Source organism: Cuculus canorus, chromosome 3, assembly GCF_017976375.1.
Source record: "Cuculus canorus isolate bCucCan1 chromosome 3, bCucCan1.pri, whole genome shotgun sequence".
Classification (NCBI taxonomy): Eukaryota; Metazoa; Chordata; class Aves; order Cuculiformes; family Cuculidae; genus Cuculus; species Cuculus canorus.
Genome location: NC_071403.1, coordinates 44,335,102 through 44,361,557, shown reverse-complemented (window position 1 = coordinate 44,361,557; position 26,456 = coordinate 44,335,102). Strand labels below are relative to the sequence as shown.

Below are 26,456 nucleotides of genomic sequence, written 5' to 3'. Positions count from 1 at the left end.
CAACTAAGGTTTGTGGATAAAGTTAACATAGATTTTAATTAGGCTAAATTCTATAATTTAAAAAAGTAGGATGCATTTGAGATACCTGTTCGGGCCTGGGTATAGGATACTCATCTGTTTCAAGAAGTTAACTAGGAAGAGTTGCAAGGGGGGGCGCCTGAAATATAATTGCCATTGTGCTGAGTTGCTATTAAAGTCAATTTTGGAATGTGCACATGTGAAATAGGTATGAATAGTTTCTTGCAGCAGTAATGTGTGCTCTGGATTTAAAAATCAAAGTTCTGACTGAACATACATGTTTATTGTTAACCAAAGACTTTTATCAGATTACTTTGTACAAGTTTAGTTAATAAATATATCTAATGTGTTACAGTAATATACTTATATGTATTAAATATATAAATATATATTGATGTACACGTATAAAATTAAGATCTTGGAAGATGCTTGGATGACTTACCCTGCAAAAACATTTCATTACTGTTGAAAGTGCATACTGATGATATGAAATGCATGTTCACTCTAGTAGTAAACAGAAGTTCTGTAAGTGAACTTGCATAAAGCCCAGCATTTCCATATCTTGCAAAGCTTTTGAATAAAGACATAACTGAAAGACGACTCTTCTGCCAGAAGAATAAGCTTTAGAAGTTTTTGCCAATTTTGTTTTTAATATTTTGTATTGGTGTGGGGAGTCCTTCTGTTTCCTCTGGAAGAATAACCTTTTCTTCAGAACTATGGTGGCACTATTAAATTCTGATTTCTGAATATTTCTATACAAATAGAGTATCTTCGGAGTATATCCTTACCTGTCCCCGTTCTGGTGGAAGATACAAGTAGCAGCAGTGAATATGGTTCTGTCTCACCTGATACAGAATTAAAAATTGATCCATTCTCTTTCAAAACAAGAGCCAAGTCCTGTGGAGAAAAAGATGGGAAGGGAATTCGGTCCCTTTTTCTAAGGTAAAGAGCCATCTGGCATTTATATTACACAGTAGATTAGGAATGTGTGCATAGAGGCAGTTTTTTTACAGAGTTTCTTTTCACTGGGTGTCTGTCTTTCAGCATCCCAGATGAAAATTTTGAGGATCACAGTGCACCTCCTTCACCTGAAGAGAAAGATTCTGGATTTTTCATGCTGAAGAAGGACAGCGAAAGGAGAGCCACCCTTCACAGGATATTAACTGAGGACCAAGAAAAGGTGGTGAGGAACTTGATGGAAGCTTTGGCTCAGGTAAAGGAATTTCAGAAGGCAGTAGTAATTTTTTATAGAATTTGAAGACTTATCTGCAATTACCTGGAACTTTTTAAATTGCACATAGTAAAGCAATTAAGTAATTAAATTTGATTAAACTAGAAAGCATACAGCATGTAAGCTTTCATGGTTTATTTTTTCATTTGAGGGATTAGAAGTAGCCTTTAAAATTCTCATGCTGCATTACATATGATTTTTGTGTTGTTTCTAAATGCTACACCTGGATATTAGTGCTGGCCAGACAACAGAAAAACATGTTTTCATGGTGTTATGTTTTGCCAGTGATTTTCAAATGGGACTAACTGAGGCTGTCAGGTCAACTCACGTAAGACAGATCATCCCCGGGAGGTGATTACCTTGGCTCCTTTTATTAGAGTTCCATCTTCTGGCTGATTGATTTTATGGAGGGAAGTTTGGGTCTTTTTGGCATGCCCTGGCCTTATGTTAGGTTGTTGTGTAGAAAAAATGGGACTGACTGGTACACTGGCCTTCTAGCCAGTAGTTTAAAAAGGGAACTAGGAATTGCAGCTAGTCCTCATAGCCGTTTGGAGCACAGATGGAGGGGAGGAGAGATGGAATAACAGTGGGAGCTACAACAAACAACAAAATAATTCAGAATGACCTTTTGGCAGTCTTTTGTGGGGGTGATTTATGATGACATATCGGCTCAGGATGACACTGAATACATTACAGGTCATGACCACACTGCAACACCGTAATTGGATGACATGTTTTTTTCTCTTGTTTGTAATGTGTGTGTTAGTAGTTAAATGACTCACTTCATTTTCAAGGTTAAGAATTGCTGGTCTAAAGCATGTTTGTATAAAATAGGACAACTCATCTTCTAAAGATAGTACTGTTCAGAAAGTGATGCAAACCAGAATGGTTCTTATGCATGTGCTACAGTTGAAATTGCTGCCATACCAATAAAAATGAGAGAGGGAACCCACGGTTGCCCTGGTAACTATAGAAAGTGTTAAAATAGAAGGAAATGAGAGATGCCCGTGATCTGTACTTTGCTTGAGTGTTGCTGTAACAGACACAGTTGTTAGCAAGTGTATGAAAGGAATAATCAGTGATTGTGAGAGGCTGAAACTCAATCACAAGATCCAGAGAAGGTGCTTGGCATTTCATGCCTTTCTCAGCTGAGGCTGGAACAGCCCAAGATAGGAGCAGAGACACATGGACATGTAGAGCCAAAGAGTTCAAAGCACACTTGCATGGGACTATCTGCCCATCAAGGGGATGCAGAACTCTTGACTCCCAAACGGCAGTTTCTACCCTGAGAGAAGGACCTTGGTCAAAGAGCAGGAAACTTAGGCAGGTAGTGGTGGTAACTGCAGGTAAGTGGAAGTTGATTTGGCTTCTTGTTACATAGCCCTCAAATGCAGCAAGTTACCAATAGACGGAAGCCTGATTTGCTTTTTAGACCACATCAGGATTTAGGCTTTTCCCTTCACCAAAACTTTTCATAAGAACAATATCAACGAAGTCATTGGTGGAGGGGTTAGGCAAGGAGAATGACCCTCCCAAAATAGGTCACCGTTCTTTATTAGGGAGTCATGCTTGGTTGCCCTGTCCCCAGCATGCGTCGATGAACTTGGATTTTCTAGCTACAGTGTGTCATATGTCCATCTATCTTCACTGATGGTTTATTAATTATTTACACGTAAAGGAAATCAGCTTATGCAGGACAGCGTGAGAGATCTACTTGTGTACAGCCAATTATCATATGAATCCTCCAAACCAAAGTGGATCGGGATCTGAGGCTAAGATCTTTTTTTCTGAAAGTTAAGTGCTTTAGTTGGTGGACTGTTTGCTCTAGAAGTTTTTCTTTTTTTAGTTTCTTTCTCAAGTAATGACATTGTCTTTGTTTCATCCTGATCAGAATCAATTAACTTTAGTTAAAACCCCAGTTAAAACCCCAGTTGGCAAACATAGTTCTTGATGTCTGGACAGCTGTAATATTCATGGCATAAAACTGGCAAACATAACAGAACAAAACACCATATGTTGTTCTGTTACGGAAATCAATGTTAGATATCTTTAGTCTCTATATACAATTACTTAACTTCCTCTAGAATAAGCATCTAATACTTCATCTTGAACAAATGGTGTGGTTTTCTCTCTAGCTTAATTTTAAGATTTGGAATTGAAATTTTTGTTCAGTTGGCACAACTTTAGAAAGAAAATACAGTTTTCTGCTTCCTAGTTACTTATTTTTTCTGATTATTCTGATGAATGCTGTTGAGCTTTTTGCTACTTCGTGTTTTATGCAAAACCACCAACTTTTTTAAAAATAGGCATATGAATATTATAGTAGAAAGGTGAGAGATTTGTAAACCTTTTCTAAAAATAACTAAGTGTAAAAGTTCCGTATCAAGGGAAATTATGTGTGAAAGAACTAGTCTCTTTCTGAGGCTTCTGCATAACTTTGACTAATTCTTTCTTTTAAATGCTGCTGTGGGACTTTGCATGTTGTATCTCAGAGTCAGTCTGAAATTAGAGGCACTACAAAGTACACATTTGTTTGAAACTAAAGACTAATTTGTAGTATTCAGTGCATGCTATATTTATTCATATCCTTTCACTCCTTTATAATGAGATATACAGACTATACTGTGCACTTGTACTTAAGCAACTGATATAAAACAAATTCAGCTACTTGCTCGACAGGTAATCTGCATGAGCAGGAAGCTTAGTGGAGAGCTCTGTGCTGTTGCAGTTAAACTGCTACCACTAGTCGACCTCCAGCTGCACCTCTCCCTTAGCCAAAGCAGTAGAGTTTCTGAAAGTCTATATTGCCATCTGATGTTATTGACTGAAGTCCCTCTGGGTGTAGATTTCAAAAGGTGGCTATCAAAACTATTTCTTTTCCTCTGTCTTCTACCAGGGAGCTGAAGAACCCAAGCTAAAATGGGAACATATCACAACACTCGTTTCCAGCCTCAGAGAGTTTGTACGGTCCACTGATCGTAAAATCATCGCAACTACTCTTTCAAAACTGAAGCTGGAGTTGGACTTTGACAGTCATGGTATCAGTCAAGTGCAGCTCGTGCTCTTTGGTTTTCAAGACGCTGTAAGTTACTATTTTTACTAAGAACTTTGTGCAGCAAACCTGCTGGAAAAAAAAAAGAAAAAGCTAGAAGCCAGAAGTAAACAGAACTTCATTAACTTCCATCCTGAGTTACTGAAACAATAATATTTGAGGGCTTTGAACTTGTAATAACAAAAAACCCAGCCACAGTCGTGACTTGATTGGGCTGCCAAGTGATCCTTTGGCAGGACACAGACTCTGAATGCAACCATTGAGAATTTGCTGATTAAAATCTAGAAGGTTCAGCATAGTTGTGTAAACATTATGTCATAATACTAAAGCAGGAAAGCCTTTTTAAAGGCCTTTTTAAGCCCTGATTTTGGAGAGTTTTCTGGTAAATAAGCCTAACACTGAATGTCAGACTTGTCCTACATGCATACAAATCTCTTGAACTTGTCTCCTCTAGCAAACTAATGCATAAAACCACTCTGTGCCCCTTATAGTAGTCAGTCTGCCTTATAGTACTGTATTGAGTTCTTGTTCTAGTGTTTTCAGTTAGCAGTGTATTTCTGCCGAACTTTTCTAACAATAGTTAATGCAAAATTTATTATTTCCTGCAGTGTACAACCAAACACACACTTGAATACCCTTTAAATAGCAAATTTACTGAAATCAAATGCTGCTGCTTCTTAAGCTATGTATTTAGACGTTATTTCACAAGCAATTAGGCTTAATGCTTAAGTTGAATAACCAACATGGGAGGGTGCAGCTGTATTGGGCATCACTTGTCCAGACTGACGTCACGTAGTAAAAATGAAGTGATAATCCAAGTAGGCATTTGAGGTGGATGATTTTGTTAGCATTTAAACCTGGGGCATGCTGACAAGTAAAAGAGCTGTCGGGAAGGATTGCATAGCATGTAAACTGTTTGTTCCATAGACTACACTGACAAGAATTAGATGCTGTTTACAAAAAAACTGATGTGTGTAATGAATCTACAAGAGAGGCTTCCACAAATTATTCTCTTGAGTCTTCACTTTGAGAACACTACAGCTCTCCATTCTGCCTAGTCACATATTATTAGTACTACTGTTTTGACACTTGGAACAAAAAAAGGAAACATACAATGTCAAGCTAAAAATGAGGAAGGGGAAAGCACAAGTACTCGGGTTGAGTTTCTGATATAAATGTTGCTTGACATCTGTTGTTTGGTGGTAATTGCCTGAGCCATGTTCTTTTTGATAAAAACTTCACTCTCTTCTGTTAACTTCATCCTTATAACTTGCTGGTTTTTAACTGGTAAATTTCTCTTCCGTTACTATCTCTACCATTACATACAGAAAGTTTGAGGAAAAAATTTGATTTGTATGTGCCCAGTTTTAATTTTTTTTGAACATACATTAGACTTCTATCTGAAATCCAGGTCAGTATCAAGACTTCAAGTACTGCAGAGACTGGGATATTGCTAAAAGTGAGGGAAAGTAGTTCCTTTGTTCTCAGGGCTTAATAAGATATCAAGGTTTAATAATCACAGTGTTTGCATCTGAACAACCAGGAAAAGTAGTTTTGTGTTGCAGTCTAAGTAGCTAAATCGCATTACTGTGGATTATTGAGTTCTTGACAGAGTTAAATTGTGATTCTTCAGTACTTAAATAGGCTGCACTTGGATAAAAACGTGTCGGTGGCTTGGTAGGAAGGAGTCAGTGTGGAAAGGTGCAAAGTGCTTGCAAGCAGGAGTTGTGCTGCCTCAGAGGGCCATGGACAAGCCTTTGGGACCCTTAGGCAGCTGCTGCCAGGGTGTCAGGCACAGGGAAGGCTCTTCTGAAGCTGCTGACAGTTCTCCCAAGTCCAAGCACAGTGTGCAAGTGCCATCTTGTGGCCACTGGCAACAGAAATGAGCACACAGGTACTGTGGTGGGTTAACCCTAGCTGTCAGGTGCAGAAAAGCCCCTACCAATTGCTCATTCACTTTGTCCCAGAGGGATGGGGGAGAGAATCAGAAGGGTGTAAAAAATGAGAAAACTTGTTGGTCACAATAAAAACTGTTTTTAACAAGTGAAGGGGCAGGATGGGATGACCCAAACCCTGCAAGTGACGCAAAAGCAATCACTCGCCACCAGCAGAATAATGCCCAGCCAGTCCTTCAGCAACATCACCTTTGGACAGACTACCCTCCTAGTTTTATTGCTAAGCGTGTTGTTATATGGAAGGGAATATCTCTTTAGTCAGTTCAAGTCAGCTGTCCTGGCTGTGTCCCCTTCCAGCCTTTAGTCCACCCCCAGCCAACTTGCTGGTGGGGCAGCATAAGAAACAGAGGTCTTGAGGCTGTGTAAACTCTGCTGAGTGATAGCTAAGACACCGGTGTGTTATCAAGGCTTTTTTCGTCACCAGTCTGAAACATAGCACTGTATAGGCTACTGTGAAGACAATTAACTCCATCCCAGCCAAACCTGCTACAGGTGCTTACATAAATTACCTTGTTACTGAATACTGTTGCTTTGGGGCGTAATAATAATATAATTAATAACATTTATTAACTGTTACACATCTTCTGAATGCATCATGTGTAACTTCAGTCATTTTATACAAGAGGTTATCACAATGTGAAAGAATTAAACTAATCGCCTTTTTTCAGGAAGACCTGAGTGAAGTATCTCCTTGCCGCATTTTAAGTAGGCACTAGTTGCCACTTTTTTTTTATAAAGCTTGTATCTTCCTTCAGCTTCTCCAGTAATACAGAGTGTGTTGCTTTGGATTGCTGCTGTGCCTAGAAAACAACACTGAGTCTGTTTTGTGTTATTGCCATTTACTGTGGATGAGGAGCTTTGTTGTACTAGTATCACCCCACCTGCTTCTTGCCTGTCATTTAGGAGTTGGAAAACAGTTTTCCCAAGGTGGAGATATTCTTACAAGTGGCATGAAACATTCATAGAGGCACCTGGGAATATGGCTAAAATCAGTTTGAAAACAGACCTGTAGGGAATTAGAAGCAACCCACTGTAGAAAACTATCTCCCGGTATGGAGTAAAATGTAGAAGGAAAGAGAAGATGGCACATTATACAACTGAAGTCCTGTGACTATTTAAACTAGCATTAATTAACTATTTTCTGAATCAAGAGAGAGCAGCATTACACTAGTTCTTTGATATTTCCTAAACTGTACTTGAAGATAGATAAGTATTACTCACAGCAAACAGTGAAAATGATGCCAAAAAAATAAAAAAGATTGATTAGCTGAAGTTAGAAGGCTTTCACAATATGGTCCTTGATATTTGTCTTCCTTGCATTCTTTTTAAGTTTCTCTCCACACCCACGAAGGTTAAATAAATTTCAGTATCGCGGCCATAAAAAATCACCTAACACAGGAACTAGTACTTGATTAAAAAATGCAAAATATTGCACAGCATGTAATAAAATGGTGGAAGTTGACAATGGTGCTATTTTCTTTGTTTAATGAATATGGGATAGTTTTCTTTAATAGAGCATCTGTAAGTTCAAACTCTTTATATAATGCTGACATATTACTACAGTTTTAAGTTGGGGGGTATGATATCTGAACTGAATTTTCTGTTGCTAGGTCAATAAAGTTCTCCGAAATCATAACATCAAGCCACATTGGATGTTTGCATTGGACAGCATAATCAGAAAAGCTGTGCAGACTGCTATAACTATTCTGGTCCCAGGTGAGTAATTTCTTAACACTCAGCAAATACTTACTAGCTGATCTCTTTAAACATGCTTTAGAGCTGTTATTATGATGCTTCGCTTAGGATTTTGAAACCAGCAATGGCCTTTTGCCTGTTCACCCTTCCAAGATGTGTCATCTAAAGAATTCTGCAACACAGTGAGCTGTAGTAGGCTAAGGTGCTCTGAAGCCTAATTTTTTTGAGGTGCATGATGCTGCCTTTTAAAATCCAGTGGACAGACCACTTGCCAGGTGTTTTAATAAAGTGAAGATTAATGATCTGCTTTTTGGAGCACTCAGAAGTCTGTCTGGGTCCTGGTCATAAGCTATCCAAAGAGGAAAAAAATCATCAGTGCCTGCAGTTCAAATATTTTGGATCTTGTGGAAGCGGCATTGCAAAGCTTAGCTGTGGGAAGGAGTCTATATGAAATAAATTGTAGCGCATTCAGTTTTCACTTAACCGATTTCCAGGGTTAGTTTCCCTGCTTCTTCTTAACTTCTAACCTTGTGATTCCACTACTCCCTACACTGGAATTAATGGTGAAATATTCAAATATATGATTTAATGCTTTAAGTCTGAAGTCAAAATACTTATGCAGTGGCTTAAGCCTTAAACTATTAACAAGGGGATCTGAAAAATCCAACAGAAGTCACAGCTCTTCCTATTCTCCTTGGTATTTTCCATAACCCCAGTACGACTAGCAAGGAATTTACTTTTGAGTCATAAGGAAAATATGTCTTTTGTTTAGGATGCTGAACACCTTTAACAGGCATATACTTTATTGCTGTATAATAGGAGCCCTGTAGAATTTCTCCTTAGCAGACTTCCCCGTTCAGCTCTGTACAAGCATTAATTGTACACAGTTAGGCTTAAACAAAAGCCTCTGTGCCCTAGCAGCTTTCAGGCACTAATCATCTGCCTCTTCCCTAATTGCTTTACCCTACTTCTGATTGCTTCCTCTTGCTTTTGTCCTTCTTTTTCTTTTTCCTCTTTTTTTTTTTTTTAAATCTTCTTTTGTTTCTTTTTTTTTCCTGTGAATAATGTGAAGATTTATCTCTGGTCTTAACACTTCTAAAAGTAATTGGTTGTTTTCAGAGTGGTAAGAAGCAGATGTTGTATAGTTATACAGCCTGGTGGTGAACAATGGCAAACTGAACTTCTGTTCTTCTTAGTGTGGTGCGGAAGTTCAAAGCAAATTCAAATATATTTGCTTAGCAAGCTTTGGGTAATAGCTATATAGTAAATGTGCTTTTTTTAACTTAGAAGAAGCACAGCTTTATTGGTCTTAGTATGTTCAGCCTTAAAAAAGGTATGTAGCATTGAAAGGAAAAGATGAAGTGGATCAAGGAATGAATGTCCCTTTTGTAAAGAAGAGAAACTTATTTTTTAGTTCTTCAGCAGAAAGGACAAAAACCTACTGTGACAAAAAGAACAACTGTGATTCAGAAAAACAGTATGTTTTGATGAGAGGACTAAAGGGAGCACTCAGGAGTAAGAAAGTACAATTGATGGAAGGAAGGAGGATTTGCATAAATGGTTAGAATGGTTAGAAAAACAGATGCTGTTGCAGTAATAGGTTATGTTGGAATATAAGATCTTGTGTACGTATCTTGCATACCTGGTAAGCTCTGGTAGGTAGTTTAAACAGAGAGTAACAGAAACCAGATTACCCATATGGCTTAGTGTCTGCCGTTCTGTGGATATACGTCATTACGAAATAGGCAGTTTTCTCTCTGATAAGTAGAAGGGAACTGTGCTACTTTTAACTGTCAGGAAAGAGGTCTGTTTGTTATTTCCTCTCTATATCTTCAGATACAATTTTTTTTGTAAACAAGGTATCCTTATAATAAGAAAATGCTAAATTTGCCAGAATGGCAACAGCAGGAATAGCTGGATATAAGAGAAGTAATGGTTATTTGTTTAATAGAACATTTCGGGTCAGACACTTAAGAAATTACAAACCACTGAGAATGCAATAATGCAAAAGAAAGTACTTCTGCTGCACATAATATAATACATCCACATAATTTGACATGAAATACTAGTCAAATCTGAAATCCTGTTCATCCAGATATTTTGGTTTTAGGGCTTTTGAACATTTGTTAGGCCGAATAATAATTAGCATAAACATAAGCTGTTTGGTCTGAGTGGTCTTAAATGCCTAGAAAACATTATCTGTTCTCTTGCCACAGAAACTTCAGGTCTGGTTTAACCAAATTTGTAGGATGATCTGTAAACAGTTGCTTAGGTCTGTTTTTGTTTTAATGTTTAACATCTTTAATGTGTTTTCTTTTGCTTGTATTTCCATGTTACTAATAGAATTGAGGCCACATTTTAGCCTTGCATCTGAAAGTGATACAGCAGATCAAGATGATATAGAAGCTGAAGAAGATCAAGAAGAACAGCCTCAGAATCCAACTATCCAACAACCTTGCATTGTCATGGAAGATGCAGTAGCTACCTCAGGTGTAAGCACACTCAGCTCTACAGTATCCCATGACTCTCAGGCTGCTCACAGATCACTGAGTGTCCAGCTGGGCAGGCTAAAATTAGAAACAAACAGGTAAGTCTGGACGTCGGGAGACACCAGCCTACTTGTTGACAGTATGTATTGTTTTGCTTTTAAAATGTATGTGCTAGGAGACTAGTGACAGTATTAAAATTCCGTAGTACTGTGAGTTATCCATTTAAATGATGGTCATTGTTCAGCTGTGACTGAGCACTTATGTTAGTTTTATTCTCTTCAGAACAACAGTGATGCAAGTTAAGGTCAGTCTTAATTTCAGGTGCCCTTTAAAGGAAGGTCTGGAAAAACTGAGCTTGCTGCCAAGCTTCTGCTTTTCCTCTCCTTGCTATGCTGTGTATGGCTGATGAACGGTGTTATGTTTTGTTTCCATTAAAGCAGAACTTGCTGTCCTTTTCTCTAGTTACTCTTCAAGAATGAACTCGAGCTAGTCAATAGCCACACACAAACTCCACAAGGAAACTGCTTCAGATGTGTTTTGTGCACAGAATTCCCTACAGCAGAATCTGTGCTTACCAGAGAGCATTACTTTCTCTTTTTATTAAATAAATTTAGTTATCAGAGAAAGATGAAGAAAATAGGTGTGTTCTTCAAAAGAAGAAATACACCAGAAATTTGGTTACTGGATTTTTTGTTTTTCAGAAATATACATATTGTACTTTAAACCTGAGCAGGAGTTCTTTTGGGTTTGTTTGTTTGGGTTTTTTTGTTTAAGAAATATCAGAGACAAATCTCTCTCCATTACTTCATCCTAATAATTATTATATATAGTAAAACAGTTGTCATGCTGCGGGAACTTTTTATTTTTACTTATTGTTCCAATTTAAATTAAAATGTTAAATTGCACTTTACTTTTAAATGTGTTCAAGAATTTTGCTATAACCAGAGTAATTGATTAGACTGTACTATTTTAATAAAGTATTGGTATTTTTGAGTTCTTATGTTGCAATTCAGTTTTTTGCTTATGACTAGTGAGAAATATTTTTGTCACCTTATCGATACACTTAAATAAATACATAAATAATTTAGACTGGCTCACTTTACTTCCCAAATTTATGATGAAGAGTAGCATCAGAAGTGATCAATTTGTAGTGGTACTATTTTCTAGCACTTTGCTTTTGTAAATTTCTCAAATGCAAAGCCTTTAGCCAAATAATCACATCCTGTCATTAATGCAGCAATTTTGAGCTAAATAGTACCAGCATTTGCTTAAGTATTAATTAAAACTTCATTGACATAAGCAGCAAGCAGTTACCAAGAGAAAATAGTTGATTATTTTACTGGCCCGAAGGCTTTTTCAGCCAAAATGGATGGAGGAGGAATAATTAACTGGAAAGTGACTGCACACCTGTCAGGACAGAGTATCAGTCTGCACCAAGATTAACTAAGCTGTGGATTTCTGTAGAGATGCAAAGAGCTCTATTCACATGCAGGATGGACTTGTTAAGAATTGTTAGCTGATGTGTGGAAGCCCTTAAATGCCTTCATGCTTCTGGTAGGCCTGCATGCTAGCTAAAAGTAAAGTTAGATGTTTTTACAGAGTGGTCTTAAGAGATACAGTTTACCTCTCAGCAAAGACAGTTATGGTGCTGTCGTGGCACATTCTCCAGCTGAATTTCAGAATGTCCCTCTCTTCCAGTGTCCCAGAAAAAGTTGCAGTGCTCAACCGGTGTAATTTTTTTTTTTTTAAAGGAAACAAAATTAAAAAATGGAACAGGTTTTGCATAGTTCTCAGGTTGACAAAGGCTTTAAGGAAGGGACAACAGTGATGAAACTATTTTAAGGCAGAACTTCCTAAGACTCGGAAGGTTTATAAATGTGTTCTCCATGCCCAGTTTCTCTGACAAAGTTGCTGGACACATATTGTTCACAAGTGCCCCTTTTTACTAAAATATTTTTATAAAATAATGAATTGTAGCAGTTTCACATACTATTTTTCTGTTGTATTCTGATTATATTCCTTTGATCCGTTTGAAAGGTGCTGGCCACAGAATCTCTCTGGGTTTCTTTCTGGGTTTCTGTTATGAAGGAAATCAAACATGGGTTTGAATTTGTTTCTGCCTGACATTCTCAAAAGTAATTGTTTAGCAGAGAACTTCTGAGGAGCAGGTGAGGGAACTGGGGTTGTTTTGCCTGGAGAATAGGCTGAGGGGAGACCTATCCTCTGCACAATTATCTGAAAGGATGTTGTGTGAGGTGGGTGTAGTCTCTTCTCCCAAGTGATAGAGTGAGAGCAAATGGCCTCAAATTTCACCAGGGAAGGTTTAGATTGGATATTAGGAAGAATTTCTTCACTAAAAGGTTGTCAGCATTGCAGCAGGCTGCCCAGGGAAGTGGTTGAGTCACCATCCCTGGTAGTATTTAAAAGGTGCATAGATGTGGTGCTTAGGAACATGGTTTAGTGATGGACTTGGCATTGCTAGGTTAATAGTTGGACTCGATCTTAAAAGGTCTTTTCCAACCTAAATAATTCTATGCTTCTAGGATATTTTTCTTCCTCATTGCTCATTTTTCTCATAGCACAGGAAAGTAAGCACAACGTGCCTTGTATGTGAGGAAAGTACAGGCCTTGTGTGGATGAGAATGTATGTTCCCCATTTAAAAAATATGACCCTAAGTTTTCACCACATTTTTGTCACAGCTCCACCCTTGCCATATTTTTGAAAATGTCTGCTGGAGAGTTGTGAATTGGCATTTTTTCATTACAAAGGACTATGTCACAAAGTTTAGCCCTTGGCTTATGAAACAGTTTGATTGTTTGTTCTTCTCAGTTACACAGTTTTGTTTAAAATAGAACGCTGGCTGTAGGAATTTCACTGAAATTTTGTACATACCACCTGTTAAGTGGGTGGATGTGTGTGTGGAGGCTGGTGTGTGTGTTTGGTTTTGTTCAGGAGCTATAGCTGAAGAGATCTGTTCTTGTCTCTGTCAAGAATGTTTCCAGTTTAGGTGTAGCAAGATCTTTTGCTTTCCTGAAAATTTGAAACTACATGAGGAAATGTGTGCTTCCTTTCCATTACTCCACAGGTTATTGGAGGAGCTGATTCAAAAAGAGAGAGAATTTCAAGTCCTCTTACATCAAGCTATAGAAGAGAAAGATCAAGAGATCAGAAACCTACGGCTTAGGTCACAGCCAATAGGTAAGTGAGAAGAATTTTCAAGGAGAAGTTTTATACTGGCTACAAATGAAAACAGTGGCAGCTAAACTTCTATTCTTTATTGAGCCAGTCTTAAGCAAAGATGCTTCATTATGCTGTTTCTGGTAGAGTTCGCTTTGAAGTAAGATTGTACTTGTGGAAACAAATTGCTGAATTTGTTAGTCACAGTACAAGGAATGGTATGATTTAAATATATTTCATTGTGATTATATAGAAGAGCGCAAGGCTTATATTCTACAGAATAAGTACTATTTCTAAAGATGATAATCTAGTATCTATGTGTTCTATGAATGACAGATTGTTCCAAATGTTACACTGAAGTTCAAGAGGATCTAATCACTGAGATGTAATTACATCCTAAAGCTTGCTGAGGGAAGCTGAGTTTGATGTGTATCTGCCCTAAAGAGGGTGAAAGTGCTAATGCAGTTTTATATTTTGGTGTAATATACTTCAAAGAAGCTTTTCAAAAGCAGCTGATCCTAAATCTAAGGCATTGCCTACACATCAATTATGAGTTAAGCTGAACAGTTTCATTAAATTGATGCAACAGTCTTATTATAGAAACAGTTGCTGTGAAATTGATGTGCCTTGTCCTAGTAAAGTCATTTTCTGAAGAGCACAGAAAATGTATCTGTATCGATGTTCATATTACTTCAACTGTGCTCCTAAACAGGTAGAGTTATTGGTGTATAGCTGTCTATAAACCTTAATTAAGTGTGCTTTGGGAACTGACATCTATATTTGTGGTTATACTGATTGTCTAAGCTTGAAGGGAAAGCTCACTGAAGAAAGTGCTTCAGCAGTCAAAAATGACAAGAGGTTGCTTTGGCAACACAAAACCTTTTCTCAAAAATTCTTGTCCTAGATATTCCTGGATTGTCTGTCTGTCATCGTCATTCCACTGCCACAGGGACCGAAGACCCTGATCTTATAAACTGGTTGAGTGTTCAAGGAGCTGATGAGGCCACAATAAACAAGGTAGCAAAGATTCTGTCCAGTCTCTGACACAGTTGCAGCACTGTTTTGTGACTTGATGGAAGATACCAAACCTATTGTATTACTTTAGCACATTTTTGAGAAATTAGTTTGTTTTCAGAGGATAGGAAAAAGCCATGAATATGAAGGCTTTCATAAAAATACATTATTATTAATTCCTATATCTGATTAGGAATAAGGGAAGAAAATGTCCTGGTAAATAGGCAATATTGCTTTGATTCATAATTTTCCAGTGTCTTTACACATTGCAGCAGTTCTTGTTGATTATACCCTGGATACAGGGCTCACCCTTAGCTAACTGTGTTGAAGTGAAATCTCTTGAAGTATACCAGTCTGCTCTGCAGCAAATTACATAATTTTAGAGGTCTTGAGCATCTCAGAATTTCAGCTGATTTAGGAAAACCCACATGTAGTTATCACTCCTACAGATTAGATAAAAGGTTCCTCAGTATTCAAGTGGACCAAATTTAGATGCTGCTTTTGAAAAGGTAGGTCTTAACTGTTGTTTTAAATTTCCTCATAGGAGAAATGTGCTATTAGTTATGCTCTAACTTGTGCTTATTAAAGTCTGTGACTGAGATATCAGTGATAACAATAGAAATGCCAGTTGACAAAAGTTTTGAGTAGCTGCAAAAACATTACACCTTTCAAGTTGTGCCTGGTATGCCAATGTAGAGTACAAAAGTTAAGTTTCACTGTATTTCTAGAAACAATATGCTTTAATCTGTTACATGTACCACATTTTGGCCAGATTTTAGTTTTCATCTAAACTTAAACTCCTATTTCTAAAGGCAAATGGTATATAAAACTTAGAAAATTAGATTCTTATTCTAACAAAATGTTGCATTTCAACTTCTTTTTGCAGTTCTTAGCTGAAGATTATACATTAATGGATGTTCTCTGCTATGTTACACGAGATGATCTGAAATGTTTGAGACTGAGGTAATGCTTCACAGTTAAATGAACTGTGCTGAGCAGGAGTGTTTTGTTACAAGAGAAAATAACTGATACTAAGCCTCTGTTTATTGGATTGTGCAGTATTAATTCAAAATAAGTAACACTTTCCAGTATGTCTTTGTATACGGATACATTCCAGAGAAACAGCTGGTACTGTTTAAATTTTGAAATAAGCTTTTCTATCAAAGGAAAGCAAGGGGAAAATTTGGAAGTAAAGCTTTTAATTTATACCTGGAGAAGATGGATATCCCATTAGAGCCTTGCTTTTCTTTAAAAAGGTAGATATGGCAAAAAACTTTCTGTAGGTTATCATCATCAACAAATTTCAGAAAATGCTACTCATGGACTGCAACCAACGTTAGGTTTCACCTAATAATGCCAATGCCAGGTCTGTGGGTTACTGCAGAACCAACATTTAGTAGAAACAATATAAGTTGGCAAACACTGTGTGTGTGACCAGTCACCTTAAAAATAAATACTAAGTAGGAATTAAAAAGATAAAAAGTCCAGCACTTGGTAGGATATTTTTCATAATTGATACTTTCATAGTGCTGGAGGTCTGCTGTACATTATGCAGGTCCTTTTGACCAGAAGTCTGAATTGCAGAAAGCAGGCATCTAAAAAGTGGAAAGATTGCCCTGTACTGTAATCAGAAAAGGACTCTGTTCTCTATTTGAGTATTGCGTGTTGAATTTCACCTTTGATCAGCATTCCCACTGAATTTCATTGGTCAGAAACAGAGCAAGAAAATCAGAAGGCAGCTATGCTAAATGCTTTCAGGCTACAGGGTATCTTTGTACCTGAGAATCTTTATGATTTTTCTTTACAGAGGAGGAATGCTATGCACACTCTGGAAGGCCATCACTGACTTTCGAGAAAAACACACCTGAAGCTCAAATTTTCCTTCGCTTCTCTGCAGAGAGGAAAAGATTTCCTTTCAGCACAGAGCAGGTGTGCTGTGAGAAGGACTGTTGCACTTTAATCCAGTATTTGTTTACCAATGTTAAAAACACTGCAGCTTCCTGACTGCTTTTACTCCTATAATCCATAAGGAATCTGTAAACGACATGCAATGTTATTTTACTTTAAATGTTTTTACATGCAAGTTTTTCAGAAATTTAAAAAATAAACCAACCACCAAAACCCGCATTATAAAGTCAAGAAATATTGTAGTTAAAGTAACCAGATGTTAATTTCATAAAAAAATGATATAAGATTTCATGTGACTGTACATCACTGGAACAAAACCAAAATGTGACAACTTCTCAAGTTTCTTTTCCTTTGTAATATATCTCAATAATCTGTAGTAGAACTTCATAATTTCAATCATAATTAGATATTTTTCTTTTAGTGTGCAAGACCTAAAGGTAAATATTTTTACCTACTGCCCAACATAGTTTAATATTGTTTATTTTTGGTAATTTAAGTTCTATGGTGCATTTGTTTTAGAGTTGTTTATGTACTACTGAACTGTACCAGTTGCATACACCTGAACCACAGTAATGTTAGCTTGTTCTAAAGCTATCTCTGACATACACAATTGGAAATAAAAAGAACCTAAGACTGACTTTTTCCTATATTTTTGGACTTTTAAAATAATAAAGGTGTGGAACTGGAAAATAAAAAAGATGAAAAAAGAATCATACTGAGTATTAAGGGGACCTTTCTAACACAAGGTAAAGTTACTGTTATTTGAGTTGGATAATCACAGCACTGAATATTTTCTCATAGTTTTCCCATTCAGTCTAACTCCTGTACTGACAGTCCGGGGCAAAACAAAATTCTTCTCTGGGTGCTCTACTTGACTTGCAAAATAAATGTCCTGCCTCCATGCACTGGGTAGTCCTTGTTGCCCACTGTTTTTTTCTGCTCTTGGTTATGCAATATGTCTTTTCTTGCATATAATGAAAAAGGATGCTGGATATTCCCTGTCCATCCACTCCTGTTGTCACTCCAGTGTTCCAGCACTGGGTATCATCATATTCTTATGGGGCAGCTGCAAAAAATTCCATTGTGAGTCACACTTGCCTGGGCAAGAAAAGGCTTCTTTCTTCATAAGCCTTGGTAATTGGTGAACAGCTTATGCCCTGAATTTTTCAAGTCTAGCAAGTATTTTCAAAGAAAATTAAATCTTTTTTTCTAAACATAAACATGTTGTCCTAACACGTATGTAGTAATTTTTGCTGACTAGTAGCCAACAATTATGTATTAAAAAATAGACTAAGCAAAGAACAGCAGATTAAATAATTTTAGTCAGACTTTCTTGCTCTAAAGATGGTTCCACTGACGTTTCAGCACATATTCAACTCACTCCAAAAATTAATAACATTTCAGGAGGAACAAAGCTATTACCGATTTCTGCTGCTGTTACAGCAGAAGACAGTAAAATTTCAAGGTAGTTTTAAGCACTGGAGAGGCTAGTGGTGGAGGCTGACTTGGAAAACCTAAAGCAACTAAAAAACTCTACCAATGAAAAAGTGTCCCGAGAACAATGAACTCCCATAATTTGATTTTTTGTGTGAAACATGTTCCTTTATCAGTCCATGACTATGAGCTGAAAACCTCTTATTTCATGCAGCATTAATAGACCAGAATGTCATTGCATTGCTTTATTTATCTGTCGATACTTTGAAAACATGCAGCATGTTCTCTATTATGTATGACTTGTGGTGCTCAGTAATTGCAGCTATACCTAAGACAAGGGAGTGTGATCAAGGGAGCATTTTCATATCTCCACGAGACCTAGCCTAGTATCAGCTAGGAATTAATTCCTATAGTTCACTGCTGTCCTCACCAGACCCAAGGTGATTTCTGCAGGGATGCTCAGCAATCCGTTCTCTATTCTTTACTGTAAGACTGTATCAATGCCTGCTGGGCCATGTACACTTGTGCTACTTGAGAGATAATGGCTCCCTGAACAGCACAGCTTATCCGTCTATATGTCCCACATTTGTGCACCAAAGCTTATGTAATATCCCCTCTTCAGGCTACTTCTTGTAGATTGTGCCAGGCTTGTTACTTTTTATACCTCTGGCCAGAACATGAAGAAACATTTTGGGACAGAATGCATCAGATGCATCAGCCTGGCCTCCTGAATATGCTGGTGGTTGTCAATGTGGAGCACGAGTGAGGTTATGTTGTAAGGATACATTATGTTTTAGTGCAGGATTTTGCCAAGGGCAACCTTTAGGCTGTACGGAATAACATTCCGTTTGAGCTTGGATAGCCTCTTGGTCCTTGACTAGTGCTGTTGCAATCCAGAGCTCAAGGTGACTGACATACAGCTTTCTGCCTCCTCTAAGAAAGCCAGGCAGAACACAGAAGTGAAAGCTTGACCAACGCAGTGCTGGTTTTGGAGTTTCTGGCACCTTTTGGTGTAGACCCCAGCCTGTTCTTGTATCACACACTCTTCTGCCTAAAACCACCGGACATGTTTTTCACCTGAGTCTCATCCTCTTCTTTCTTAGAACATAGTTGGCTCCTAATGCAACAAAACATTCATCCTTCCCCTGTAAGAAGTCCTCATGCCCTCAACTTAGCTGTTTGTGAAAGCAGGATGTTCTGCACAGTGACCAAAGTTTTCTTTGTCCAGCACATGGGACTGAGAGAGCTGCAGCTCTCCCATCTGATTGCCTGTATGTACACCCCAACTGTGTACCATGAGTTCCCCAATTCATTTGCCCTGTTTCAGCCATAATTTTGGTGATTGGCACTACCTGCCAGCAGATACAAAATGAAATTACATTTTAATCCGGACCTAGAATACTTTTAAGAAAAACTCTTATGATCTTGGTGATATCCAGAGGTGCCTTCTAACCCTGCCCATTCTGTGATTGTGTGATCCCCAGAAAGCGACATAGGGCAAGTTTATGTGAACTCACCAGAAAGGTAACAACGCTGTGACCTTTGTAGAAGGGACGGATACACTGACAACTCTTCATGGAGCCTTTTTTTTTTTGGGAGCAATGCACTGCAGCCAGCTTTGGGTATGCACCCAGGTGTTTAAAAGGTGTGTGCAGTAATAATGAGACTCCAGCAGCACAGTTCTTTCCCAAAGCATGTGGCACAGTGCCTGGGCTGGCAGGACAACTATTGCACCTCCCACCTGCTATGGAGATATCTGCGGGTAATCATAGAGTAGTTTGGGTTGGAAGGGACCTTAAAGATCATGTAATACCAACCCCCCTGCCATGGGCAGGGACACCTCCCACTGGATCAGGCTGCCCAAGGCCCCATCCAACCTGGCCTTGAACACCTCCAGGGATGGGGCATCCACAGCTTCCCTGGGCAACCTGTGCCAGTGCCTCACCACTCTCATGGTGAAGAAATTCTTCCTATGTCCAGTCTAAATCTGCCCTCTCCAGTTTCTACCCATCGCCCCCAGTCCTATCACTACAAGCCTTTATAAACAGCCCCCCTCCAGCTTTCCTGTAGCCCCTGCAGGTACTGGAAGGTCACTGTAAGCTCTCCTCGGAGCCTTCTCTTCTCCAGGCTGAACAACCCCAACTCTCTCAGCCTGTCCTCCTAAGGAAGGTGCTCCAGCCCTCTGATCATCTTTGTAGCCCTCCTCTGGACCCATTCCAACAATTCCATATCCTTCTTATGCTGAGGATTCCAGAACTGGACACACTCCTCCAGATGAGGTCTCACAAGAGAGGAATAGAACCGGTAATCGTCCTATAAACCCGCCGTTTCTCTGGGCGCCGGTACCTCGGAGCTGTGCCAGTGGGGCTGTCCCTCCCGCAGGCGCCGGGGCCGCCTTCACCTGCAGCGGGCAGATCCCGGCGGGGAGGCGGGAGCAGCCGCGCTCGCACCTGCCCGGGGCCGCGGGGCGGAGCAGCCGCGCTGGGCGCCGCGGAGCTATGGCGGAGGCGACGGGCAGGAGCGGCGGCGGCCGGCGCCGCGCAGGTGAGACGGGGCCGGACGGGGGGAACAGCTCGGCGGCCGCGGGGCCCAGCGGCCTCGTCACGCAACAGGTGCGGGAGAGGCTCCCTCGCTAGCCGGGGTGGGGACAGCGGGGACAGCCCGTGCCCTGCCGCGGCCGCGAGAGCCCGGCGGAGCGCACGCCGTCGCGCCCCGGGGCACCGTGTGCCGGCTCGGGACCCTCGGCTTGCGGGGTTCGGAGCCGTCGGCTTTCGGGGCTCGGGACCCTCGGCTTGCGGGGCTCGGAGCCCTTCGCTGGTTGGCTCGGCACCCTCGGCTCTCGGGGCTCGCAGCGGGAGCTGCCGCAGTGAGGATGAACCCCCGCAGCGTGCAGCCCACGGGAACGGAGGGAGGAGAAAAGGTGCCTCGGTGGGGTCACGGTATCCAGGGGCTGCGCCTGGAAAGCTACAAGCGACGGGCTCCTGGAAGCAGGGAACTGCCTGTGCATCCCCTCTGAGGAGGGATGCGCGCCGCAAGAGCGCTTTAAAACGCTTTTATTTTGTCCTAAGGGCGAGGAGGGTGCAGGGAGGAGGTTTTTTGCTTACGCAAGCGGCAGGGCTGCTGTATCGCTGCTGTAGGCGCAGATGCTGTTTGCTTTTTCAGGCAATAGAGGGGTTGCCTTTCTGGCATGTTCACTGGGAATGCTGCTTGCTGGGCTAGGAAGCCTGGCTCCAGCTTTTTGTCCTCTCCTTTTTTACCTCCTTTTGCAGTACAATTACACTCGCCCTTTGCCAGTCCTTCGCTTCTCTATCATACGTCCAAATTTATCTCTGAATCACAGAGTGAGGTTTTTCATCAAAACAACATATGAATAGGCCATATGGCTGTTGGTGAACTAACTGTGTTTCCACAGGATAATATTTTTAAATACATGTTTTATATAATATGGCCATGCAGTCATAAGCAGCAACTGTGGGCAGACCCATCCAATTGCTCTCTTTCTTTAATGAAGTTGAAAGTACTGTGCTTTTGCTCAGAAATTCCTTTTACAGATCTCTCCCAGCGACCACTCAAAAGTTCGGCTTTGCAAAGGACGTGCACCTGCTATCCTGTGTGTTTCAGAGTTTGCAACCACATTAGCTTTACTTTCCACAGGAAGAATTGGCTGTCAACATGTTTATAATGCCACGTTTAACAAACTGTTCTCAAGTTCTGTACTGTACATTGTGAAGGACTTACTTGCCAAAGATTTATTGAGTTTGATTTGTAGTTTATTTCATGTTATTGTGTTGAACTGTTACTCATTAGGACATATCTGTAGACAGGAGGTAGATCTGTTTGTGTAAGTTGTTGAGTATTTTGAGTTTAGAATGGTTTGTGCTGTTAAAGTTCATTCAGAACTTCCTCATGCACGAAATGTCTGAGTTAACTTCTGTGAAGCTATTTGTTGTCTGTTGAGGTTCTTTTAAGTCTCTGAGTTATCGCAAGGTCTGCTTTCGAGGTGTTCACAAACAGAAACACCTTTGTAGCATGTCATGGAGCTGCTCCACAGCTGTTTGGTCCACCCATGAGTGAGCAGAAGTGTGTGCTCAGGGAGGGCCATGCAGATGGCTCTGGCTGCACTGCGCTCTGCAAGCTGAACACCCATTTCTGGATCCGGTTCCTCAATAAGGTCAACCTACCATCCTGGTTTGGTGCAATTACCTACTGGTTGACTTATTGCTCCTGTTTAAGAAAACAAAACAAACCAGCTCAATAGCCCTGGGTGTATTGTGGTGTGTGTTTGTATTTTTTTACCCTCCTGTGGCTGGACAAACAGACTTTGAGGACTTTGCAGAGGCACATTACAAGTGGATTCCTTTATTGGTGGGCATCTGCTGTGCTAAACTAGCTTTCTTCAGATGAATAATGGCTTAATTACCGGGGTGACATTTTTTTTCACTCTGGCATTCATAAATGCATAGATGGCAAAATGACTTCAGTCTGAAAGGGCTGCACCAACTTATACCAAGTTAAAATTTTGTTATCACAGCTACTTGACCGTCTCACAGGGCTAAAAAGCTTTTCGGTGATTCCAGTGCTGAGAGGGGCCCTCTTGTGGGGAATACCAAACACAGAAGCTTCTAAGGCACCTCGTTTTGTGGCTGCCCACTCCTGTACATGTGCCTGCCTGTGAGCCTCCCCTACGTGTGCGCTGGGCGGCTCTGTGCAGAGCGAACAGCTTGCAGAGGCTCTGGGAGACCAGGAAGAGCAATGCGTTTGGCTTGTTGCAAAAGGAGAACCCTTTAATGTCGTGATCTTGCATACTCTTCCAGCTAGTGTTCTCTTCTAAGTGAGTTTGATGTTGTTCTGGTCTTTTTGCAGTAAAGCAATAATGATGTTGGTGCCAGGTAGCTTGTTAAAGCCAGACACTGCGGTGTTCTCTCTATAACAGCTGCTGGGAGTTTATATCCGTCACTTGGTTTATTCTCAGACAGAAAATACCAGGATGTGAGAATGAATTGATAAGTTTTGATGCAGCTGGTTTGTATGTTTAATTATCTTGTCATAGGAATCTGTCTTGTATCAAGAGATAATACGCATACAATCTCCAGACATGGATAAATAACCTGAAGGGATAAACACTCTCTTACAGTTGCAAGAATTTATTGCTATGCTTAGTTGTCTTGTAAGATGTAGCATTTTTAGGCCAGGAGAAAACCTGAAGGAAGTCTCCAGACGTGGTTGGATAACCTAAAAAAAAAATAAACATTCTTTGAAGACTTGAGCGTTTTTGGGGTTTTTTTTGTATAAGTCGTACATACACCTACTGCATTTGTAAGATGTCTTTTTTAGAAGGGTGTCCGATTCAGTGGTGAATTGTAAAATAAAAATATTATTGCCTTTGCTTTGAAGACTTTGCCCTTCTCAGTACTTTACCACTGAATAAGTGTTTCTCACAAGGATAAACAAATGTTACCTTGGCATTATCTTTTTTTTTTTTTTTTTTAACAAACAGGTTAATTATAGGAAAACACAAGGTGCAACAGGAATCCCATAGCTCCCGCAGCTCACTCCCAGAAATGGGGGGTGTCCCTCAGGTTCTATCACTGCCTGGAGCACGCAGGTCCTGTTCCCTCCAAGGGCAGCATCCTGGCTTCTATCAGAAATGGTGTGGCCAGCAGGACCAGGGAAGTGATCGTGCCCCTGTGTTCAGCGGTGGTGAGGCCACGTCTTGAATCCTGTGTTCAGCTTTTGGCCCCTCAGTACAAGAAAGACATTGAGGTGCTGGAGCGTGTCCAGAGGAGGGAAACGAGGCTGGTGAAGGGTTTGGAGTACAGATCTTATGAGGAACGGCTGGGGGAGCTGTGGTTGTTTAGCCTGGAGAAAAGGAGACTTGAGGGGAGACCTTATTGCTCTCTAAAAGTACCTGAAATGAGGTTGTAGTGAGGTAAGTGCTGGTGTCTTCTCCCAAGTAATGAGTGATAGGATGGGAGCTTTGAGTTGTGCCAAGGGAGCTTTAGACTGGATATTAGAAAAACACAACTAAATTAAGTTTACAAGTGTAGATCTGTGTTAAAATCCTTATAGAAGCCATCCATCAGCTTAAGAAAGCTGCTAAAGTTTTGTCTCTTGGTATATGCTACTTTCTCTGCAGGAAGAGAGACAGCTTCTACTAATCTAGCTGAAGTAGTATGCATTGTGATTTTACCTCTGCTTCATGTTGAAAATGGATGTTCTTTCATATGTGCTATTTCAAACTGTAAATATTGTGAATTTACATAATCTGAGATGGCTGCTATTGTATTTCTATGATGGCTGGTTTGTTACTCTCACATGTAAACAAGTTTAATACTTTACAGCTGAAAGTTATTTGTGGTATTAAGGTAATTAAATATGATCAGTGCAATAATTGCCTCAATTATGTAAATACTGTATAATCTTGCAGCAGTAGATCTTCCTTTCCACTTGAAAAAATTGTGCATAAGCCTAGACCCACAATACAAGCCACAGCATGCTGCTGCTGATGTTGTGGTAACTGTCAGTGCACCCACCTTTCCTAGGAGTAGGAGATTCCCTGTATGTGACTTCTGTTAAATGCAGAGGCCTGCTGGGAACTGTAGCAGAGCAGGCTATGTGCATATTATACATGTTTAAGGTGAAAAAGGCTGTGAGAAGATGGTGCGTTTGTTAAACTCATGCAGATTTAATTCTGCAGCTCTTCCTGAGCACTGATTTGGGAGTCATGCCACATTTGTTTTCATTAAAATCAATCTTTGCTTCATTAAAGTAAGTAGAAGGTATATATGCACACCCTTTGTGGCTTTGGAGAAAAATCTTGAAAATTCGTATCCTAGGAGATCAGTCAGAGTTCAAGGAAAGTGACCCTAAGTTGTCTGTGAAGATGACATATTGGGGGTAGGCTGCCTCGCTATTCAAATGGATGGCGTTAGCAACCCTGATTCCTGTTGACTTGAGATTCTTCAGAGATGTACACGATGGCATGATTTATGTACCAGATTGATAGTCACTGTGAGACTAGGTTATGGAGGGACAGAAATAAATTTCTGAGGTCTTCAAACATTTCTCATGTCTGCGTTTAATACACTAATATGTTCTCCTTCGAAGTTAATAGAATCCAAAAGTCCAGACTTCTTGGTCACCTTCTAAGAAATGTGTTGGGAAGTAAGATGTTGGGAGAGCAGTGGTAGTTCACAGGATTCCATCCATCATATACTGTCAGTAATAAAACTGAAGAACATTTTAATTTGTTCTTGGCATACCACCTTTTCTTTGAAGTACCTTCACATTTCTACTAAAAAGCTTAGTACTTACATAAGTACTCTTAATTCTGAGTGCTTTACAAGTGCTTAGTTCTCTTGACATGTATACAAACTAGGTATTTAAAAAATAAGCTCTTTTTATAGATGAAAGCAGTGGCAACAGTGCCCAGGCTGTTAGTTAGTGGGGTAATTAGCATTGATGACTTCTCTCTTCTACTGCATTCCTGTTTACTGCTGCTTTGTGAGTCCCCATTCCTTGCTGCCTTTCCTTAGTTAAGTGTTTGCTGAAGTTACATGATATGTTCTTATACAGGGCTTGATCCAAAATCATTCTATTATCTGTAAATAAAAACTGTTGGCTAAGAATGATCTAATATGTTTTTATTCCTCATGGTATGTGTTGTGCAATATTTGTAATTAGTCATACTATGCAAATCCATTTAATTAAAAAATGTAACAAGACTTTTTAATGTGCATCTTGTATTTGATTGTTTTATTGGTGTGCACATGTTTAAAGTGTTTATGGTTGATGAGGCTCTTACCTCCATGTTCACGTGTCTTTTGCTCTGATGAGTGAGTTTGAGTCAGAACAAGGCAGGGCTCCCAGCCTTCTCCTAGAGTTTTCTGTGCGTGGGAATTGCGCACGGGTTCAGTTTTCATTGATAGAAGGGAAAATAGTTAGCGCTTACCTTCTGTTTAGTGACTTCTGAGGAGCTCTCAACATCCTTTGGATTCAGTATTTGGCAGCATGCATGTCAGAGAGACAGCTCCAGCTGGGAAGAGGTCACCTCCAAGAGAAGCTGTCTGTGCCTGAGCATGTTGTGTGGAGACGTGTTTCCTAGTGGAGCTGCCTCTTGCTCCAGGGTCTTGTAGGCAGCGCAGCTGCTGGCTCAGCTGCATGCCTGTGTTTCACCAGGACTATGGTGGGTGGGGAAAAGGTGAGGACTGGAGAAGCAAGTCTCCCACATCGTGTGAGGGGATTGCTGCGACTGCTCTTAGCATTTACAGTTCTGCGGCTGAAGTATGTAGTTTTGATCACAGTACTACATAGCATGTGCACAGTCTTTGCAGCACACATGATGGGACCCATAAGCAGATGGATAAGGTAAAGGAGCCAAAGTATTCAGGATAGTTGATAGGCAGATAAAGACCTGGTATCTGCTTTCTTGTTTCCAGACCTAGCTCATTTAAAACTCAATATCTTTTAGGCAGATATGGAT

General features: G+C 40.0%; 2 protein-coding genes across 2 annotated transcripts in view; both read left to right on the top strand.

Annotated features, from left to right (window-relative positions):
* Positions 1-17,447, top strand: part of MAP3K5 (mitogen-activated protein kinase kinase kinase 5) — a 106,749-nt gene extending 89,302 nt beyond the window's left edge. Inside the window, exons 22-30 of the mRNA XM_054061142.1 lie at positions 783-960; positions 1,063-1,231; positions 4,146-4,331; positions 7,867-7,972; positions 10,295-10,538; positions 13,527-13,639; positions 14,523-14,635; positions 15,519-15,595; positions 16,440-17,447. Coding sequence (XP_053917117.1) covers positions 783-960; positions 1,063-1,231; positions 4,146-4,331; positions 7,867-7,972; positions 10,295-10,538; positions 13,527-13,639; positions 14,523-14,635; positions 15,519-15,595; positions 16,440-16,500 — 1,247 coding nt within the window. The 3' untranslated portion in view covers positions 16,501-17,447. The remainder of the gene's footprint in view (positions 1-782; positions 961-1,062; positions 1,232-4,145; positions 4,332-7,866; positions 7,973-10,294; positions 10,539-13,526; positions 13,640-14,522; positions 14,636-15,518; positions 15,596-16,439) is intronic.
* A 2,784-nt stretch (positions 17,448-20,231) lies between these two features.
* Positions 20,232-26,456, top strand: part of MAP7 (microtubule associated protein 7) — a 115,336-nt gene continuing 109,111 nt past the window's right edge. Inside the window, exon 1 of the mRNA XM_054061139.1 lies at positions 20,232-20,518. Within this exon, the coding sequence (XP_053917114.1) occupies positions 20,473-20,518 (46 nt within the window). The 5' untranslated portion in view covers positions 20,232-20,472. The remainder of the gene's footprint in view (positions 20,519-26,456) is intronic.